This window comes from Danio rerio, chromosome 9 (assembly GCF_052040795.2).
Source record: "Danio rerio strain M-AB ecotype USA chromosome 9, GRCz13ab, whole genome shotgun sequence".
Lineage (NCBI taxonomy): Eukaryota > Metazoa > Chordata > Actinopteri > Cypriniformes > Danionidae > Danio > Danio rerio.
The window spans coordinates 9866654-9882750 of record NC_141029.1 but is presented as its reverse complement, the minus strand read 5'-3'; the positions used below and the strand labels follow the sequence as shown (position 1 = coordinate 9882750).

General features: G+C 39.0%; 2 protein-coding genes across 6 annotated transcripts in view; one reads left to right on the top strand and one right to left on the bottom strand.

The window, feature by feature from the left end:
- The window catches only part of LOC147842272 (uncharacterized), a 543494-nt gene that overhangs the window by 409448 nt on the left and 117949 nt on the right, over positions 1-16097 (top strand). The gene's annotated exons all lie outside the window — the stretch shown is intronic.
- cfap91 (cilia and flagella associated protein 91) overlaps positions 1-16097 on the bottom strand; it is a 57182-nt gene that overhangs the window by 13370 nt on the left and 27715 nt on the right. For all 5 annotated transcript variants that reach the window (XR_015499199.1, XM_087267496.1, XM_087267495.1 and 2 more), the window contains 5 exons: positions 12969-13040; positions 12718-12864; positions 9004-9225; positions 3323-3471; positions 2337-2428 (listed from right to left, as the gene is read on the bottom strand). Coding sequence is in view for 4 of the 5 variants with exons in the window: in XM_087267496.1 (XP_087123622.1) it covers positions 2337-2428; positions 3323-3471; positions 9004-9225; positions 12718-12864; positions 12969-13040 (682 nt within the window). In the remaining variant the exon portion in view is untranslated. The remainder of the gene's footprint in view (positions 1-2336; positions 2429-3322; positions 3472-9003; positions 9226-12717; positions 12865-12968; positions 13041-16097) is intronic.

Below are 16097 nucleotides of genomic sequence, written 5' to 3'. Positions count from 1 at the left end.
CATTTACACACTGAGAATTTAATGTGCAAAATAACTGTATGTTTCTGGCAGATTTGGACAACTAATTTTACCATTTTGAATTGAAAGACTTATGCAATAAACAAATGCTTAAATGTTTTATGGGTTTTTCTCAGTCACACCCCAGGCACATTTCTCAGATCAGAGCTGAAATTCTCTTGTACAGTCTCCACACCAAACTTCTGAACAAACTGCTAATGCCTTTGTACATTCATGCTGTGGATTATGTAAAGTTGCTCGCTGTTTCTTACATTATCAATTGCCTGCCATACTGTATAAAATGTATTATACTGGTTCTCTTTTAGTCATTTAATGCTAAATGATCTGTCAATAGTGCAAGGAAATCTTTAATTTCACTAATTTTGTAGATTGTAAAGTATTAGTGCAATCAGTTTTATAAAATCACTAGGAAATACTGTATATTTTGATCAAGCTGTAATGTCAAGTTTAAAGTATGATAAATGAAATAGGCCTAGTATGATCTTTAGACTCCTTGTTAGAGCAACCGACTTCCATGCGGAAGGTAGCTGGTTCGATTCCAGCTCAGGGTGGGTTGGGTGGTGTAGGACCGGCAGGGTTACATTGGTGCCAAGACCCAGATTGGAGTGAGGTTTAGGGGGGTAAGTGTAATGGAGGCCAGCAAGTAGGTGCTATGCAGGCAAACCTCACTCCTCTGACCTCTAAAGGTGCTCTCGTGACAGTCGTTAGAGACTATGGTCTTTAGCCTCCTTGTTAGAGCAACCGACTCCCATGCGGAAGGTCACCGTTTCGATCCTAGCTCGAGGCAGGTTGGGTGGTGTAGGACTGGCTGGGTTATACATGAGTGAATGTGAAGAGGAATATTGTAATCCTCATTCTCTGAAAGCCCTAGTAACCAGAATATAGGAATATTACATTTTATTGGGGTGTCATAATTTTTTTTTTTTTTTTTTTTTTTTTTTTTTTACTGAGCGTAGGGATCTTAGTGAGAGTATTACATATGTAAGAGAGCTATCTGGTAGGGAAGATGCAGGTTCACCTATTGAGGGGAAAATCACCATGGCTGACTGATGCACATGGGATCATTAAGTGGGGGTCACGCATAGCTGGCACCTATTCCCAGAATGTGGGTTGACCAAGCAGGCATGCCAGACAACATTATGGGTCAGCAATGAGACTCCTCCACAGAGTCAGGTGATGGGGGTCTTGGAGGAACTCTCTACAACTACAAAACTAAACAACTAGCAATGGGTGGATTTGGAGAACAGGTCAACCTGGACCTCTCTGAATTGTGCCCATATGAGCTGGATCACACTAGGGTGCAGAGTGAGCTGCCATGAGTACTTGTCAGCTGACGGTTGAGCTTGCCCGGGATTTTTGCCTGCTCAGGGACTCAATCCTAAAGTGAGCGCTGAAGTGGTCTCATCTGCAACAATATGAATGGATTTGTTCGCACATTGTCTCGGTTATTGTAATGGAAGGATTGTGCAGGTGTGCGCCTGTTGTCTGAGTCCAACTGTAACTTTTGCATGGCTGAGACTGCACTTCGGTTAAGAGTACATTCAGTTTGATTCCGCCAATCTCAGCTTCTTTTACTATGTGTACAAGTGTATCGATGATGAAGACTGTTTGAGTTCTATTTTATTTCTAGCCTACCTTTGAATGGACAGTTCTCACGGTAGTGCCAAAATAAGGGACTGTCCTGGGAAAGTTGGGACATCTGATCACCCTTATGGGTGACTAAAACAGGGCTATTAAATATTCTGATTGAGCTACAGCCCCTCCGAGCCCCAGTTTAGCACTGGCGTCACTGTTTTTGAACAGCAGCAAACCGAAAGAAATACTTCAAATTATCGACGAGAGAAAGCATAACGCAAAGAGGTGTTTCCCCCGTCATCTTTCAGCCAATGAAGGCCGCCCTTCTTCCGTGGGACCTAGCTCTTATATTAATCTGGCCCTGCACCTGAAAATATGCACATTAAAAGTTTAAATGTTACTTTAAGTTACCAATACGGGGCCTTTAGGTACAAATGTTTATTTCCAAGAGTGCATAAACAAAGCACTCACAAGCTTTTATAATATGTACAAGTGATAAAATGACATGTAAGTTGAATAAGTAGTTTTGAGAATTCAATTTCAGTTCTGATCTGAGAAATATAATAAATATAAAGCTGAATACTCTCAAGAAAAACTTCAAATAAACATCCACCTTCAAATCATTTTGAATCCCGCAGTAAAACAACATCATACTTCTATTACATGGCACAAGGATGAATAGATAATGGCATTAGGCTTGGTCTGGAATTTAACTGATTATCTGCCTTGATTAAATAACCCACCTCGTTCTCTGAAATCCATCTTCTGGACCTCAGGAATGAGGAATCTGTAGACGAGTTCTGCCACAATCTCTTCAGACTGCTGACTGTTCATCCTGCACGTACACATAGAGCAAAGAAAGACACAACATGGGCAATTACAGCTCATTCTTTCTGTTTTTGAAAAAGGAAATGCTCTAACACTGTCTATGGCTGAAGGACACAAAACAATGATCTCTCTAACTTGGTCTTTCAGTGTTTATTAGTTTATGATATGCCTGCAGGACCTGATTCTAGTGACCTTTCATGGCTGTGATGACACATCTGCAACCATACTTTATTATTTATTGAGGTGAGCACTGTGCCGACACGGACTGCATATCGTTTCTTAAGCTGTAAATGTGTTTCTATGCATTTTTCCAGAATAGGAAAGTTCAAATTTTACATTTTTGAACTAGCGAAGCACAATTGGGTTGGAAGTTGTTCCATGGACAAATCTAAACAATTGCTTTGAATGCTTTTTTTCAGGATGCCTGAAAGCAGAAGTGGATTATATTATGTACACCTTGCATTCATTATTTTACTGGACTGTTGTTTATGCATCTTCATCACTGAAATCTCAAGGACATCATGTATGGATTGAAAAAAAAAACATTTAAAAATCCTCCAAGTCTTCACTGTTTTCATGTGACTCAGAAATCCTTTATAGCTTGCAGTGATCTCAAATATAAAAAGATACACAAATGTCAATGTCGCACATCTTACATGTCTTAAGTGCAAGAAATGGATCTTAGAAATACACTAAAATCTAAAGACTGCATTTTTGTATTGTTTTTCTTTAGGGAGATTCAGTAAAGTGCTGTGTTTGGGTCATTTCAAAGGATTTTACCCTTCTGAAAAGACTATCAAGATGTGAATGGATTGTGGTTTGGAGTAATCATATGCAATTTAGTCTGTGATCTTCAAAATGATGTGATTGGATATCATTGGATTTGAGAGCAGGAACGTACGTCTCCTCCATGGCATAGGTGATGTTGTTCAGCTCCTCTGCCTTGCGGTGAATCTCTTCTCTGGCCTGAGCATCAGCTGTCTGATTAATGGAGGTCAGGATGACATCCTCCAGGTACATGTCTACTGTGTCCTGATGAACTCTGACCACCTGATATCAAATACAGACAGACAAACAGACATGAGATCTCTAATAGCAAAAGATGACCGCAGACATCCTGGCTGCTGTACAGGATGGAAATGTGCACTATATGATTAGGACAAATATTCTCGAGTAGAATTTTGATTGCTTTGTGAACTCAGTGGAGAATTCTTTGTCCATGTGCCTTGACAACCAGCCAGTCTATAAATGTATAAACAAATAAACCACACACATATAAAATGTGCTATTGTCAGTCAGACTTACGAAAGAATCTGAAACATGTCTCTTACACATATCGATAAAAGAAACAAGAAAAAAACAATCACCCTCCAGCCCAAGACCGGTTAGTCACTGAAGCTTAGCAGGCTGAGCCTGGTAAGTACCTGGATGGGAGACCACATGGGAAAACTAGGTTGGTTTTGGAAATTGTGTTTGTAAGGCCAGTCTGTGTGAGTCCTAACACCCCAGTAAAGGAGAGGGTGCTCGCTGCAGAGCCATTTGAGGAGAGCTGAGCTCCAGCGAGGGGGAGCATGAGCTGTCGCTCCTCCTCCTGTAAGCTGTTTTAATGCGTACACCAACCCCACCCCTAACCCTACCCCAGTGACATCACTCGTAGAAGAAGTGCAAAAAAGGTGGAGCTCAAGCTTAAGCTCCCCCTCGCTGGAGCTCACCTCTCCTCAAATGGCTCTGCAGCGAGCACCACTTGCAGTAAAGTGAAGGGGAAACTATTTTCAGAGTTTCCTCTAGGATTTTTAAAATTGTGGCGGCAGACCTTTTACACAAATCTAACAACTACCTATAGCGTTATTTCAATGACAAATGGAGAAGTGTCGTGAGCACAGTTTTGCAAGTCGAGATCGCATTTACGTGCAATGCGAGTGTGCTTGCATGCCGATTTCCTCTTGCACATCCCCTGAAATATACGCTGCTCAAGCGCAGATCTTCTTGTGCGCTCTTAAATAAATGCTGCAGAAATGCGATTTAGCGCGTTTATGTAACGGGTATGTCTCCAACATTTGATTTGCTAATAATATTTATGAATATCTCCAATAGACTTACAGAGCCGCTTTAATGGGTCCTGAAGTAAAGTGAAATGGCTATAAACTCCAGCAAGATAAAGTCATTATATGCAGAACCACAGACCTTTATCCTTAAATAAATTATAATTATGCAATCTGTGTTCATCATAACTAAAAGCCATGTTGTGTTTGCTGGCCTCACGCATCAAGCACCTGTCAGTCAGTCAGTCAGACAGTCAGCAAGTAACCTCATAGGGTTAAACAAATAATGTACAGCACTATACAGTTACAGAAAAGTTTGCACTCTTATAATTCACTTACCGTTTTATCCGCTATTAAAAACAACAACAACAATGACTGAATGTTTTGAATGAGAAGCTGTGACGTAGCTTTGGAGGGTTGCATTTTGGTGTGGCGCCCTGCCATGGAAGAATGAATGTAGCGGAAACCTTGATACCGTCAGGGAGTGCAGAGTAAACCGGGGTCCTGACTCTCTGTGGTCATTAATAATCCCATATTTATTTTCAGTAGTAAGAAAACTCGATCATTGTTAGTGAACATCATCAAAAATGTTACCGAAGCAACTTTATGGTTGGAGCGCCCATTAGCGACTTTAATCTTTGCATAGGCAAAAAGGCAGCTACAAAGTTTTTTTTATTTTGTTTTTATTTTATTTTATTTTTTTAAGTGTAAAGCCTTTGTGGCGGCTAAGTGGTTAGCGCTGTCACCTCACAGCAAGAAGGTCGCAGCTTCATGTCTCAGATAGGCCAACTGGCATTTCTGTGTGAAGTTTGCATATTCTTCCCGTGTTCATGTGGGTTTCCTCTAGGTGCTCCAGTTTCCCCCACAGTCCAAACACATGTGCTATAGGTGAATTGGATTAACTAAATTAGGCAAAGTGTGTCAGTGTGTGTGTGAATTTGAGTGTATGGGTGTTTCCCAGTACTGGGTTGCGGCTGGAAGGGCATCTGCTGCATGAAAGATATGCTAGAATAGTTGGCGGTTTATCACTGTGACGGCCCCTGATAAATAAGCTGAAGTAAAATTCAAGAAGTTTTTGTTTTTGATTGCGTATGTTTGGACAAAAAAAAAAGATCTACAAAGGCCAATCTAAAGTCAAGAGCAATTGTACTGTATCATGACCTTTGGCTTTAAAACGCATGCAAACATCTCGTATACTGTTAGCCTTTTTAAAACATTACTGTATGGCAACTGTTACAAACTGACGCCAGTGATGTTGTGTTGGTAGGTCAAGGCAAGAAATAGAAATACACAATTTTGTGTGCCAGAAAAGGCTGATTACTAGTTGATAACTGTTGAACTCTTAAAGTCAATGGGATGTTTTGACAATGTTTTTGGCTTCTTTTCTGGACTTTGAACATGTATGGACTGTTGTTGTCTATGGAGGTTGAGGGAACTCTCGGAGTTCATCTAAAATTTCTTAATTTGTGTTCCGAAAATAATCAATGGTCTAGGACAATTGGGGCCCTATCATACACTCACATTACAGTGATTTGTTGCTATTTTCAGACCAGCACAACCTTAATTTTTGCATTTTGCGCTACATAAATTTACATTTAGTCATTTAGCAGACAGTTTTTATCCAAAGCGACTTACAAATGAGGACAAGGAAGCAATTTACACAACTATAAGAGCAACAATGAATAAGTGCTGTAGGCAAGTTTCATTTATGTAAAGTGTAAGAAGCAAAACGTATTATTATTATTATATAAAATATGAATATGAATATTATTATTATTATTATTATTATTATTTGTGATACAGTTAGCGGTGGAGCAGATGGGCAATTGCAGATTAGGAAGGAAAGAGGAGACATTGTTTAAATAGCAAATCCATTTGCTGCACTTTGTGGACTCATGGGTGTGCCGGTTTGCATTTGTATAATGTCATTATTGTTAGCAGTATTATTTATTATTTGCATATTTATATTTGGGTTGTGAGTTTTGTAGATGTATACATCACTATATGGAGCATAAGAATAGGACGTGTGTTTGGATATAACTGTTTTTAACCACACTTCATTATTATTGTTCATTTATTCATTTGCTTGAAATTAAAACTGAATTTAGAAATAGTTTTGAAACAAATATTTGCACTTTTACAAACAAAATTTAATATGTAGGCTAATGAATGTCTTCAGTGGAGTGAGTTTCCACTGTTCCCTTACTCCATGAAAGTTAAGGATTGAAGTAAAGAGTAAAAGTAAAGCAAAGAGAAAGAGGCCGAATGGAGGAGACTCATTCTGCAGATGGTCTGTTTAACTGTTTTCTCGCTAGCGAAGCATTCAGTTTTTTCACTTACAAAGTCCGCCATGTAAATCGCTAATAGGCCATGGCATGACGAAACTGACTCTAATGCTGTGTTCACACCAGATGCGAAAGAATTGTTAATCACGAGTGATTTACATGTTAAGTCAATGCAAATGCGCGAATAGACATCCTGCAACACGAAATGTGCAAATGGCGCAGTGTGAATGATGCGGCACGCGTAATTCAGCGTTTTGCGCGTTTGACATGCTTAACGTGTGAATCGCTCGAGTTAAAAAATCTTACGCGGACATTCGCGCCGCATTAACCAATCAGGAGCTTGATTTGTGGGGGCGTGATTGTGATGTAGGGCCAGTTGTTGGTGTCCTGGGGGTAATCCTCCAGGCGACACTTACAACAGTTCATCAAACTGGGCTAGGCTCAGTCAGAAGCACCTCTGAAAGCCTCTATCATCCATCATCCAGGTTAAGTTTCTGGAGGACTTTATGAGCTCACATAACTGGATGCATCTCTAAAAGGATCTAGTGAACTCAGACACTGCCCTAAACATATCGACGCTGTTTTTTAGCCTTCATAAAGCACATAAACACTGTTATTTTATTAACAAAATCCATGTTAGCCATTTAGCAACGAAGCTAGAGTCACCGGGCAGATAGAAAACTTGCCTGTCAGGGTTCTGCTACTCTGGTCTTGTAAATTCTTGCTTTGGTGGCAGAGTTCTGACACTACCCATGTCTGGTCCTGTTTCTGTCTCTGTGTGCGCTCGCGCCGTCATGGGTGTACGCGGAGTGTGCGCGCTCCCGCTTGATGTGTTTGTGTTTGTTCTGTCAGCTGCTTTATTCTCGGCGCCTCTGTCTAGTTGGTTTCAGTTTTGGTTGGCGCTGAGATGAAGCATGTGCGTTGCTTATGTGTGAGCGCACGGTAAGGTGTTTATCTATCGTGTGCTCGTGTCTTGCGTCTCTTGTCAAAGCACGTGGCTCGGTGTTTACATTGTGGTCACGTGCTTTTGTCGTGCGCTTCAGTGTTGTGCTTGTCTTGTCATGAACATGCGGTTAATGAGTTCTCTCATTGGTTGCATGTTCTGGTCCTGTTTTATGTGAGCGCATGGCTTGTGTTGTCTCTCTGTGTCATGCGCTCTCCTGTTTATTGTCTAGTCCCACCCTCCTTGTTAACTCATTATTAGTTTGTCATGTTCACCTGTGTGTCAATTTACTTTTTGCTTTATATTCCCCTCATGTTTTCTGTTCTGTGCCAGTTTGTCGTCTAAACTCCCCATGTGTTCCTGCTCTTGTCATGCCAGCCAAGTTTGTTTGTTAGTGTCATAGTTATGTTTTTCCCCCTCGGGATGGTTTTTGTTCTTCTTTTGTTTTATTTTTATTATCAATAAATCATCCTGTTTGCACTTGAGTTCTCGCTCCCTCATCCTTCCTGAACCCTGACATTGCCCATCACACAAATCCGCTTCTTTTCTGAAATGAATTTGACCAGCGAATGAAGCTGATTTGATGCGCGAATTAAGTGAGTAAACTTGAATATTTACGCGGTTATTTACTCGAGAATGGCGAGAATTAATCTGTGCGTTCCGTGTTTGGTGTGAACACCGCATTAAAGGGAATGAGATATGAGACTCTGACGCACGTTATGCTCAAAACACACACTTAACTCATTAAGAGAATAAGCACAACCCTGTTAGATCATGCGCGGTGGCGCAAACCGTATTTTTTTGTCGATAAAAATGGCAAAAATTGATTTAGACACGCCTTTAATGCTTTTGTGCCATGCAATCGTTTTTATGTTTAGGCAAATGTCATTCCAAGGGTTCTATTTTATCTAAGTAGTTAATAGCAATAGGTAAACTATCTGTTTAATTCCCTGCTTCTGGTCTCAACATTTGAACAGTTTTGTAAACCAAACCGAATAGCAGTATGTTACCATTTTAAAAATGTGACTTGCACTTTGCACCAATGCAACCTTGTTTCTGCAAAGAGTTTCAGCATGTGACAAAGTCAGGAAAGCGTAAACTCAAGTAGAGTAGTCAGACTGAAAGAGATGTCAAGGACAGCAATGTAAACACATATGAATATAGCTTGAAACTGATTAGTACAGATAAGTGAAAAAACAGAAGTTGAAATCTTTGCTATTTGATTAATTAAATGTTTCCTTGCTCCATAAAAACAACTTTTGAACAGTGGAGTATGATGAAGTGCTTTTGCATTGCATAGAAAGAATGTTACCTGTTTAAATATTTCGTCCTCCTCTCTGCGTCTTCTTTCCTCTATCTGCCTTCTTCCACTCTCCTCAGCCTCACGAATACGCCGATCTCTCTCAGCCAGCAGGGTGAAGGCATGGATTCGCCTTTCCTCCTGCAGTCTGACCAGCTCTTTAGACAGAAAGTCCAGCATGTCCACAATCACTCCCCCAGACAGAGCAGCAGTAAAGGACTCAATCTGAGCCTCCTGACAGAAAAACACAAAGAAAATGGACAATCAAATTAGTTCAGTAACTGGGAGAAGAACTGATTTAGTTATATAACTAACATTTACTGTAATATCTTATTATGTATAATATATACAGTTGAAGTTAGAATCATTAGCCCTCCTGTTTATTTTCCCCAATTTCTGTTTAACAAAGATTTTTTCAACATATTTCTAAACATTTTTAATAACAGTTTTAATAACTCATTTCTAATAACTGATTTATTTTATCTTTGCCATGATGACAGTAAATAATATTTGACTAGATATTTTTCAAGACACTTCTTTACAGCTTAAAGTGACATTCAAAGGCTTAATTAGGTTAACTAGGCGGGTTAGGGTAATTAGGCAAGTTATTGTATAATGATGGTTTGTTCTGTAGACTATCAAAAAAAAATGCTTAAAGGGGCTAATAATATTGACCTTAAAATAGTGTTTAAAAATTTCTAGCCGAAATAAAACTATTAAGACTTTCTCCAGAAGAAAAAATACCATCAGATGTACTGTGAAAATGTCCATGCTCTGTTAAACATCATTTGGGATATATATATATATATATATATATATATATATATATATATATATATATATATATATATATATATATATATATATATATATATAAATACAAAAATCAAAGGGGGCTAATAATTTCAACTGTATATAAGTGTGCATGTCATGTGTTTCTGTTTGCATACATCTTTCCCTGTTAAACAAATAATAAACCAAATATGAGGTTGCATCATGAAATGTTGAAACTCTACCTTCCTCATCTCCAACAGTGAGGCACACATTGATTGGCACACCACAGACAGACAGAGAGACAGAAAGAAGAAAAAGGGAAGCTCTCCCTCTCTTTGTTTGTCTTGTGTAGAAAAAAGTTGAGGTGAACAAAAGATTAAGCTACTGTACCTGTGCCTTGAACTCTTTGCTACTATTTGTGCGATATATATGACCCTGGACCACAAAAGCTTATGTTGTATGGGTATATATTTGGCAGTAGGCAAAAAATACAGTACATTGTATGGGTCAAAATGATAGATTTTTCTTTTATGCCAAAATTATTTAACTATAAAGTGCTAGTTCACCCAAAAGTAAACATTCTGTCATCATTTACTCATCCTTTACTTGTTTCAAACCTGTTTAACTTCCTTTCTTTGTTTGAACACAAAAGAAGCTGTTTTGAAGAAAGCTGGAAACCTGTAACCAGTGACCATTCAATGGTCACATCTTTTCAGCTTTCTTAAAATATCTTCTTTAAAGGACCAATAAGGTACTTTGAAATGTACATTTTTTATTCAATGTTTGATTTAATGATCTTCTAAATGTGTATCGTCACTGTTTTAGAGCACAATTGCATATACACTCACCAGCCACTTTATTAAGTACACCTTACTAGTACTGTGTTGGACCCCTTTTGCCTTCAGAACTGCCTTAATCCTTTTTGGCAATTATTTAACAAGGTACTGGAAATATTCTTCAGAGATTTTGGTCCATATTGTTATGATAGCATGTTTGTTGGCTGCACATCCATGATGCCAATGTTCACCACATCCCTAAGGTGCTCTATTGGATTGAAATATGGTGACTGGAGGCCATTTGAGTAAAGTGAACTCATTATCATGTTCAAGAAACCAGTCTGAGATGATTTGCGCTTTATCACATGGCACGTTATCTTGCTGGAAGTAGCCATCAGAAGATGGGTTCACTGTGGTCATAAAGGGATGGACATGGTTGGCAACAATACTCAGGTAGGCTGTTGCGTTGACACAAAGCTCAATTGGTACTAATGGGCCCAAAGTGTGCCAAGAAAATATCCCCCATACCATTACACCACCTCCAGCCTGAACCAATATTACAAGGCAGGATGGATCCATGCTTTCATGTTGTTGACGCCAAATTCTGACCCTGCCATCTGAATGTCGCAGTAGATATCGAGACTCATCAGACCAGGCAACGTTTTTTTTCAATCTTCTATTGTCCAATTTTGGTAAGCCTGTGTGAATTGTAGCCTCAGTTTCCTGCACCCGGTGTGGTCTTCTGCTGCTGTAGCCCATCCGCCTCAAGGTTCGACATGTTGTGCGTTCAGAGATTTTCTTCCGCATACCTCAGTTTAACAAGCGATTATTTGAGTTATTGTTGCCTTTCTATCAGCTGGAACCAGTTTGCCCATTCTCCTTTGGCATCAACAAGGCATTTGTGCACACATAACCTCCCCTCACTAGATATTTTCTATTTTTTTGACCATTCTATGTAAACCCTAGTCATAGTTGTGCGGGAAAACAGTTTCTGAAATACTCTGCCATGTTCAAAGTCACTTAAATCACCTTTCTTCCCCATTCTGATGCTCTGTTTGAACTGCAGCAGATCGTCTTGACCACGTCTTCATGCCTAAGTGCATTGAGTGGATGCCATGTGATTGTCTAATTAGAAATTTTTGTTAACGAGCAGTTGGACAGGTGTACCTAATCAGCCAGTGAGTGTAGATCTTAAAAACTTACAATACTAACATCTAAAAAACTTTGGCTGGGTCCGAAACCACCTACTACACAGTAGGTACTGCATTTGATTTTAAACATACTACTGGGCGTTAGAAAAGTACGTTCTATACAGTATGAATGGAATTCGGATGTACTACATCCGCCATTTTGTCAGTCACCTGACCTACCTGCGTCATTTGTGTCGCTTCAGTCCCATTCATGAATTCTCTCAAGGGCATCATGGGATAGTTCAGCATGCATGGGATGCTTATTTCAGAATCTCGCCAGAAGTAGTAAGTCCGGATACTTCTCACATACTGATTTTCAAATTCTATGAATTCTGAAATATCCGGCTTGTATACTGATTTTAGCTTACTATATAGTAAGGAAGTATGTGTTTCCGATGTAGCCTTTGTTTTAATTTCATGGGACCTTTAATGTGCAAGAGAACAAAGAAAATCTTTGGGGTTTGGAACCACATGAGGTTAAGTAAATAGTGAGCAAATTTTCATTTTTGGTGAATAACCCTATTACGTAAAAATCGTTTCATGAAGATATTTAGTACATTCTTACTGTAATTATTTAAAAACTTTTTTGTGCATTACTAAGCACTCCATTTACAAATTTTCAAAGTATTTTGGTCCTTTAAACCCTCAGATTCCAGATTTTTAAATAGTTGTTTCTCAGCAAAATACTGCCATATCCTAAAAAAGATAAATCAAAAAATTATATTATTCAGCTTTCAGTTGATGTATAAATCTTGATTTCTCATGGCTGTTTTGGTGGTCTTGCATCACATATTTAACATTAAATTTAGTAAAAAAAAAAAAAAAACTAAATGTGTGCAGAGCCCTGTCTGTGCATGTCTTTGAGCAGAGGCGATGTTCTGAATGCCTCCAGAACTGTATTTTGACATGAGTACGCAATTTTATCTGCCAAAGTTCACAATGTACAGTATGTGCTTGTTGTCATATCTGAAGCATGTACGTCTTACTCTGTCAATCTGGAAATCCCGCTGTCTCTGCAAGGCGAGTGTGACCTGTTTTTCCACCTCCTTCTTGTCCTGTTCCTCCTTCTGTAAAGCGTGGGTAGTGCGCAGTTCTTGGATCAGTTCCAACCATCTCTCCTTTTCCTCGAACATCTGTTAAGCATCAGACGTCAACAACCATTCACATCAACGACTACACAAGCCACCGGTCGGAAAAAAAAACACACACACAATCCACCAAACGAGCTTTACTGTACCTGATTCTGGGTGGACCTTCCTCTGAGAAGTTTCTGGAGAAAGATGATAGCCAGTTCCCGCTCCTCATCTCCCTTTTATAGGTATATTCATATCCCAGGATGATCAAATGTGGCAAAAATGACATAATAGCTGATTAAAAAGAGAGTCAGTGCAACATGAATGTATAGTGAACTGTATGTAAATGAACTGTAGAGTAAATTCAGGTCACTTTAGTTTAGAGCAGGAGTGCTCAATCCTGTTCCTGGAGATCTACCTTCCTGCAGATTTCAGTTGCTACCCATATCAAACACACCTGCCTGTAATTATCAAGTGGTGTTCAGGTCCTAATTAATTGGTTCTGGTGTGTTTGATATGGGTAGCAACTGAAATCTGCAGGAAGGTAGATCTCAAGGAACAGGATTGAGCACCCTTGGTTTAGAGCATCAAAGTGACGTATATTTATGAAAACATGAGATAAATAAAGGCCCGTTATTATAGAAAAAAAGTACTTTAGTTTTTATTCAGTAAATGCAAATTAATGTTTGCTGTAACTGCATAGAAACTGCAATAAATGAAATTTTGAATAAGCCTTAGATTGTTTTTGGCATACCTAAGTATGGATTGTAATTTCATAATTACCCTTGATATATATCTTCTAAATAATTCTGCTTCAAATATATTGTACTATTTGTAAGTACTATATATATATATATATATATATATATAGTGTTTTTACATCAGCTCATACCTCACTTTCTCAACAAATGTTCTGAACAATCAATCAATTTAGCTGTGATAAAAATGAAACGTTATTGGCTGTTTTTTTTTGTTTTTGGTTTTTTTTTTTTTAAAGGTGAGGGGCTACTGTATGTCCCACCCTATCTTCTTGTTCAGTTGAGATTGTCAAATATCCCCCAAAAAACCTAAGCACTTCTCAGGACCTTTAAGTAAGATGAAAACCAATTCAAAACAGTTCCAGAAAGACCAACATAATCATGTGATCTCTTTATAAGAGTCGAATGCTGCACTCAAGTTAAGAAGCCCCATAACTGAAGAACAATTTCTGGCAAGGATTATGTTAATGTCATTTACTACCAGGCCCGTGCAGAGACCGTCCAAAGGGCATGTGCAGGATAAATTTTTTTCAATCCCCGAAGAGCGGGACCGAGGGTGTGCCGCGTCGCGGGGGCACTTTTGATAATTTTGCAAGGGCACTTTCTATCCAAGACTAAAAAGGGCATGTGCACTGCACAGGTTGAGCCCTATGTGTGCACGTGCCTGTTTACTACTTTAATGAGAGCAGTCTCTGTACTATATATTTTATTTCAAACCATGAACTAATCCTGGCTTAGTCTAAACCATTTCTCTGAAACCAGACCTTTAAGTATATTAACTTTACAATTTAATATTGAACACTACAGACTTTAGCTACTACACACACAGTATAATATTAAATCAACACATTAAAATAAGTGTTTTTTTATAGCATGACAACTGTTATTTTAAATATTTAAATATCCAAAAATACACTTTATTACTTATTAGATTTCTTAAAATAGTTAGAAGAAATACAGTACTTAAACATTGTGCTTAATTATTAAGTATGCATTTCCTTGAAAATATACAAGTGTGTGGGCGCAGTACAGATATTTACAAATGTCATGGCACTGAAAACTTTTTCAGGGTCTCAGAGGGGCAATATAGTAGGAAATTAAAATGTGAGAACCACTGGTGCTTTTCATTCAGAAACTAAACTGTAGATCAGCACACTGTACTAAAAACCAGTGTTAACTTATATGGTTTAGATTTATTAATTATAATTTTTTACTATCTCGAATTTCACTGCCATCTCTATCGGAAAGTCCTGTAACAGTTTTTTTGTCATCATAATATGGTGACTGATGCTGTGTTCACGTCAATTTCATTAAATTTGCATTCAAATTGCATTATTCTCGCTTAAATAGACACATGAACATTTTGAGTTTACTCTCTTCACTGGCAAGTAAAATTCACTTCGCTATAGATGCGGATTCACATCATGGCAGGGCTTCTTTCTGCCTGGTGACTCTAGCTTCATTGCTAAATGCCTTACATAGATTTTATTGAGAGAATGGCTGTGTTTATATGCTTTAGGAAAGCTGAAAAACAGCGTAGATTCTTTTGGCGCCATGTATGAGTCCACTAGAAACTTTGAGGTGCACCCAGCTCTGTGAGTTTATCAACTCCTCCAGAAACTATACCTGGATGATGGAGGCTTTCAGCGGGGCTTCTGACTGAGCCGAGCCCAGTTTGATAAGCTGTTGTCCTGTCCAAGAGGATTTCCCCTCGGGACACCAACAACATCATACTCACGCCCCTACAACACGGTGCGAATGTCCACTGAAGTTCAGATTTTTCAACTTGATCGATTTGTGCGTCAAACGTGTAAAATGCCTAACTTGTGCTGCTTCCCAGGTAACAAAGAATTCTGGCCCAGATTTGGCATGAATCTGGCACAACAGGCATTCATCCGGCACAGCAGGTGGGCCAATCATGGCTTGGTTTGGCAAAGGTGGCACCGTCTTTAAGGTGGCTCATGATACTTGGGCCAGATATAAATTGTAGTATTTGGCCCAAATGATAATAATTAATAAGTGGACCATGTAAGCTTGGCCTATCTTGATCCAAATTTAAAATACCCTGTTACTTCAAATAAAAATAATTGAATTCTACCAATCAGGTCACTTCAAGAAAAAGCACACCCATAGCATGCTTAAAGCGCAATGATTCATGGGTTTATCAATTTTAAGTGCAGCTGTGACACACCAACATATCTGGCCCAGTTCAGTCTCAGTTATGGGATATTAACTTGGCTGAGACTTAGTCCAGATATGGTCTGTGTTTGGCCCTTGTCTGGAAGCCAGACCTGGTCCAATCATGTACTGTAATTCACGAGTTCACACTCACAGATATTCGACTGAATAGAATATGCATATTTGGCGTGCTGTCCGGGGAGAAGGCTCTGAGCTCGGGAAGACACCCTAACTCGTATTATTCCCCTTATCAGGAAAAAAGAGAGACAGGGTCCGAGCACAGTGTCTAGCCCGGCTCCAGAAGGCTCCCCCCTCAGATTTAAATAGGTATTTGGTTTAACAGTGATATAGATATAT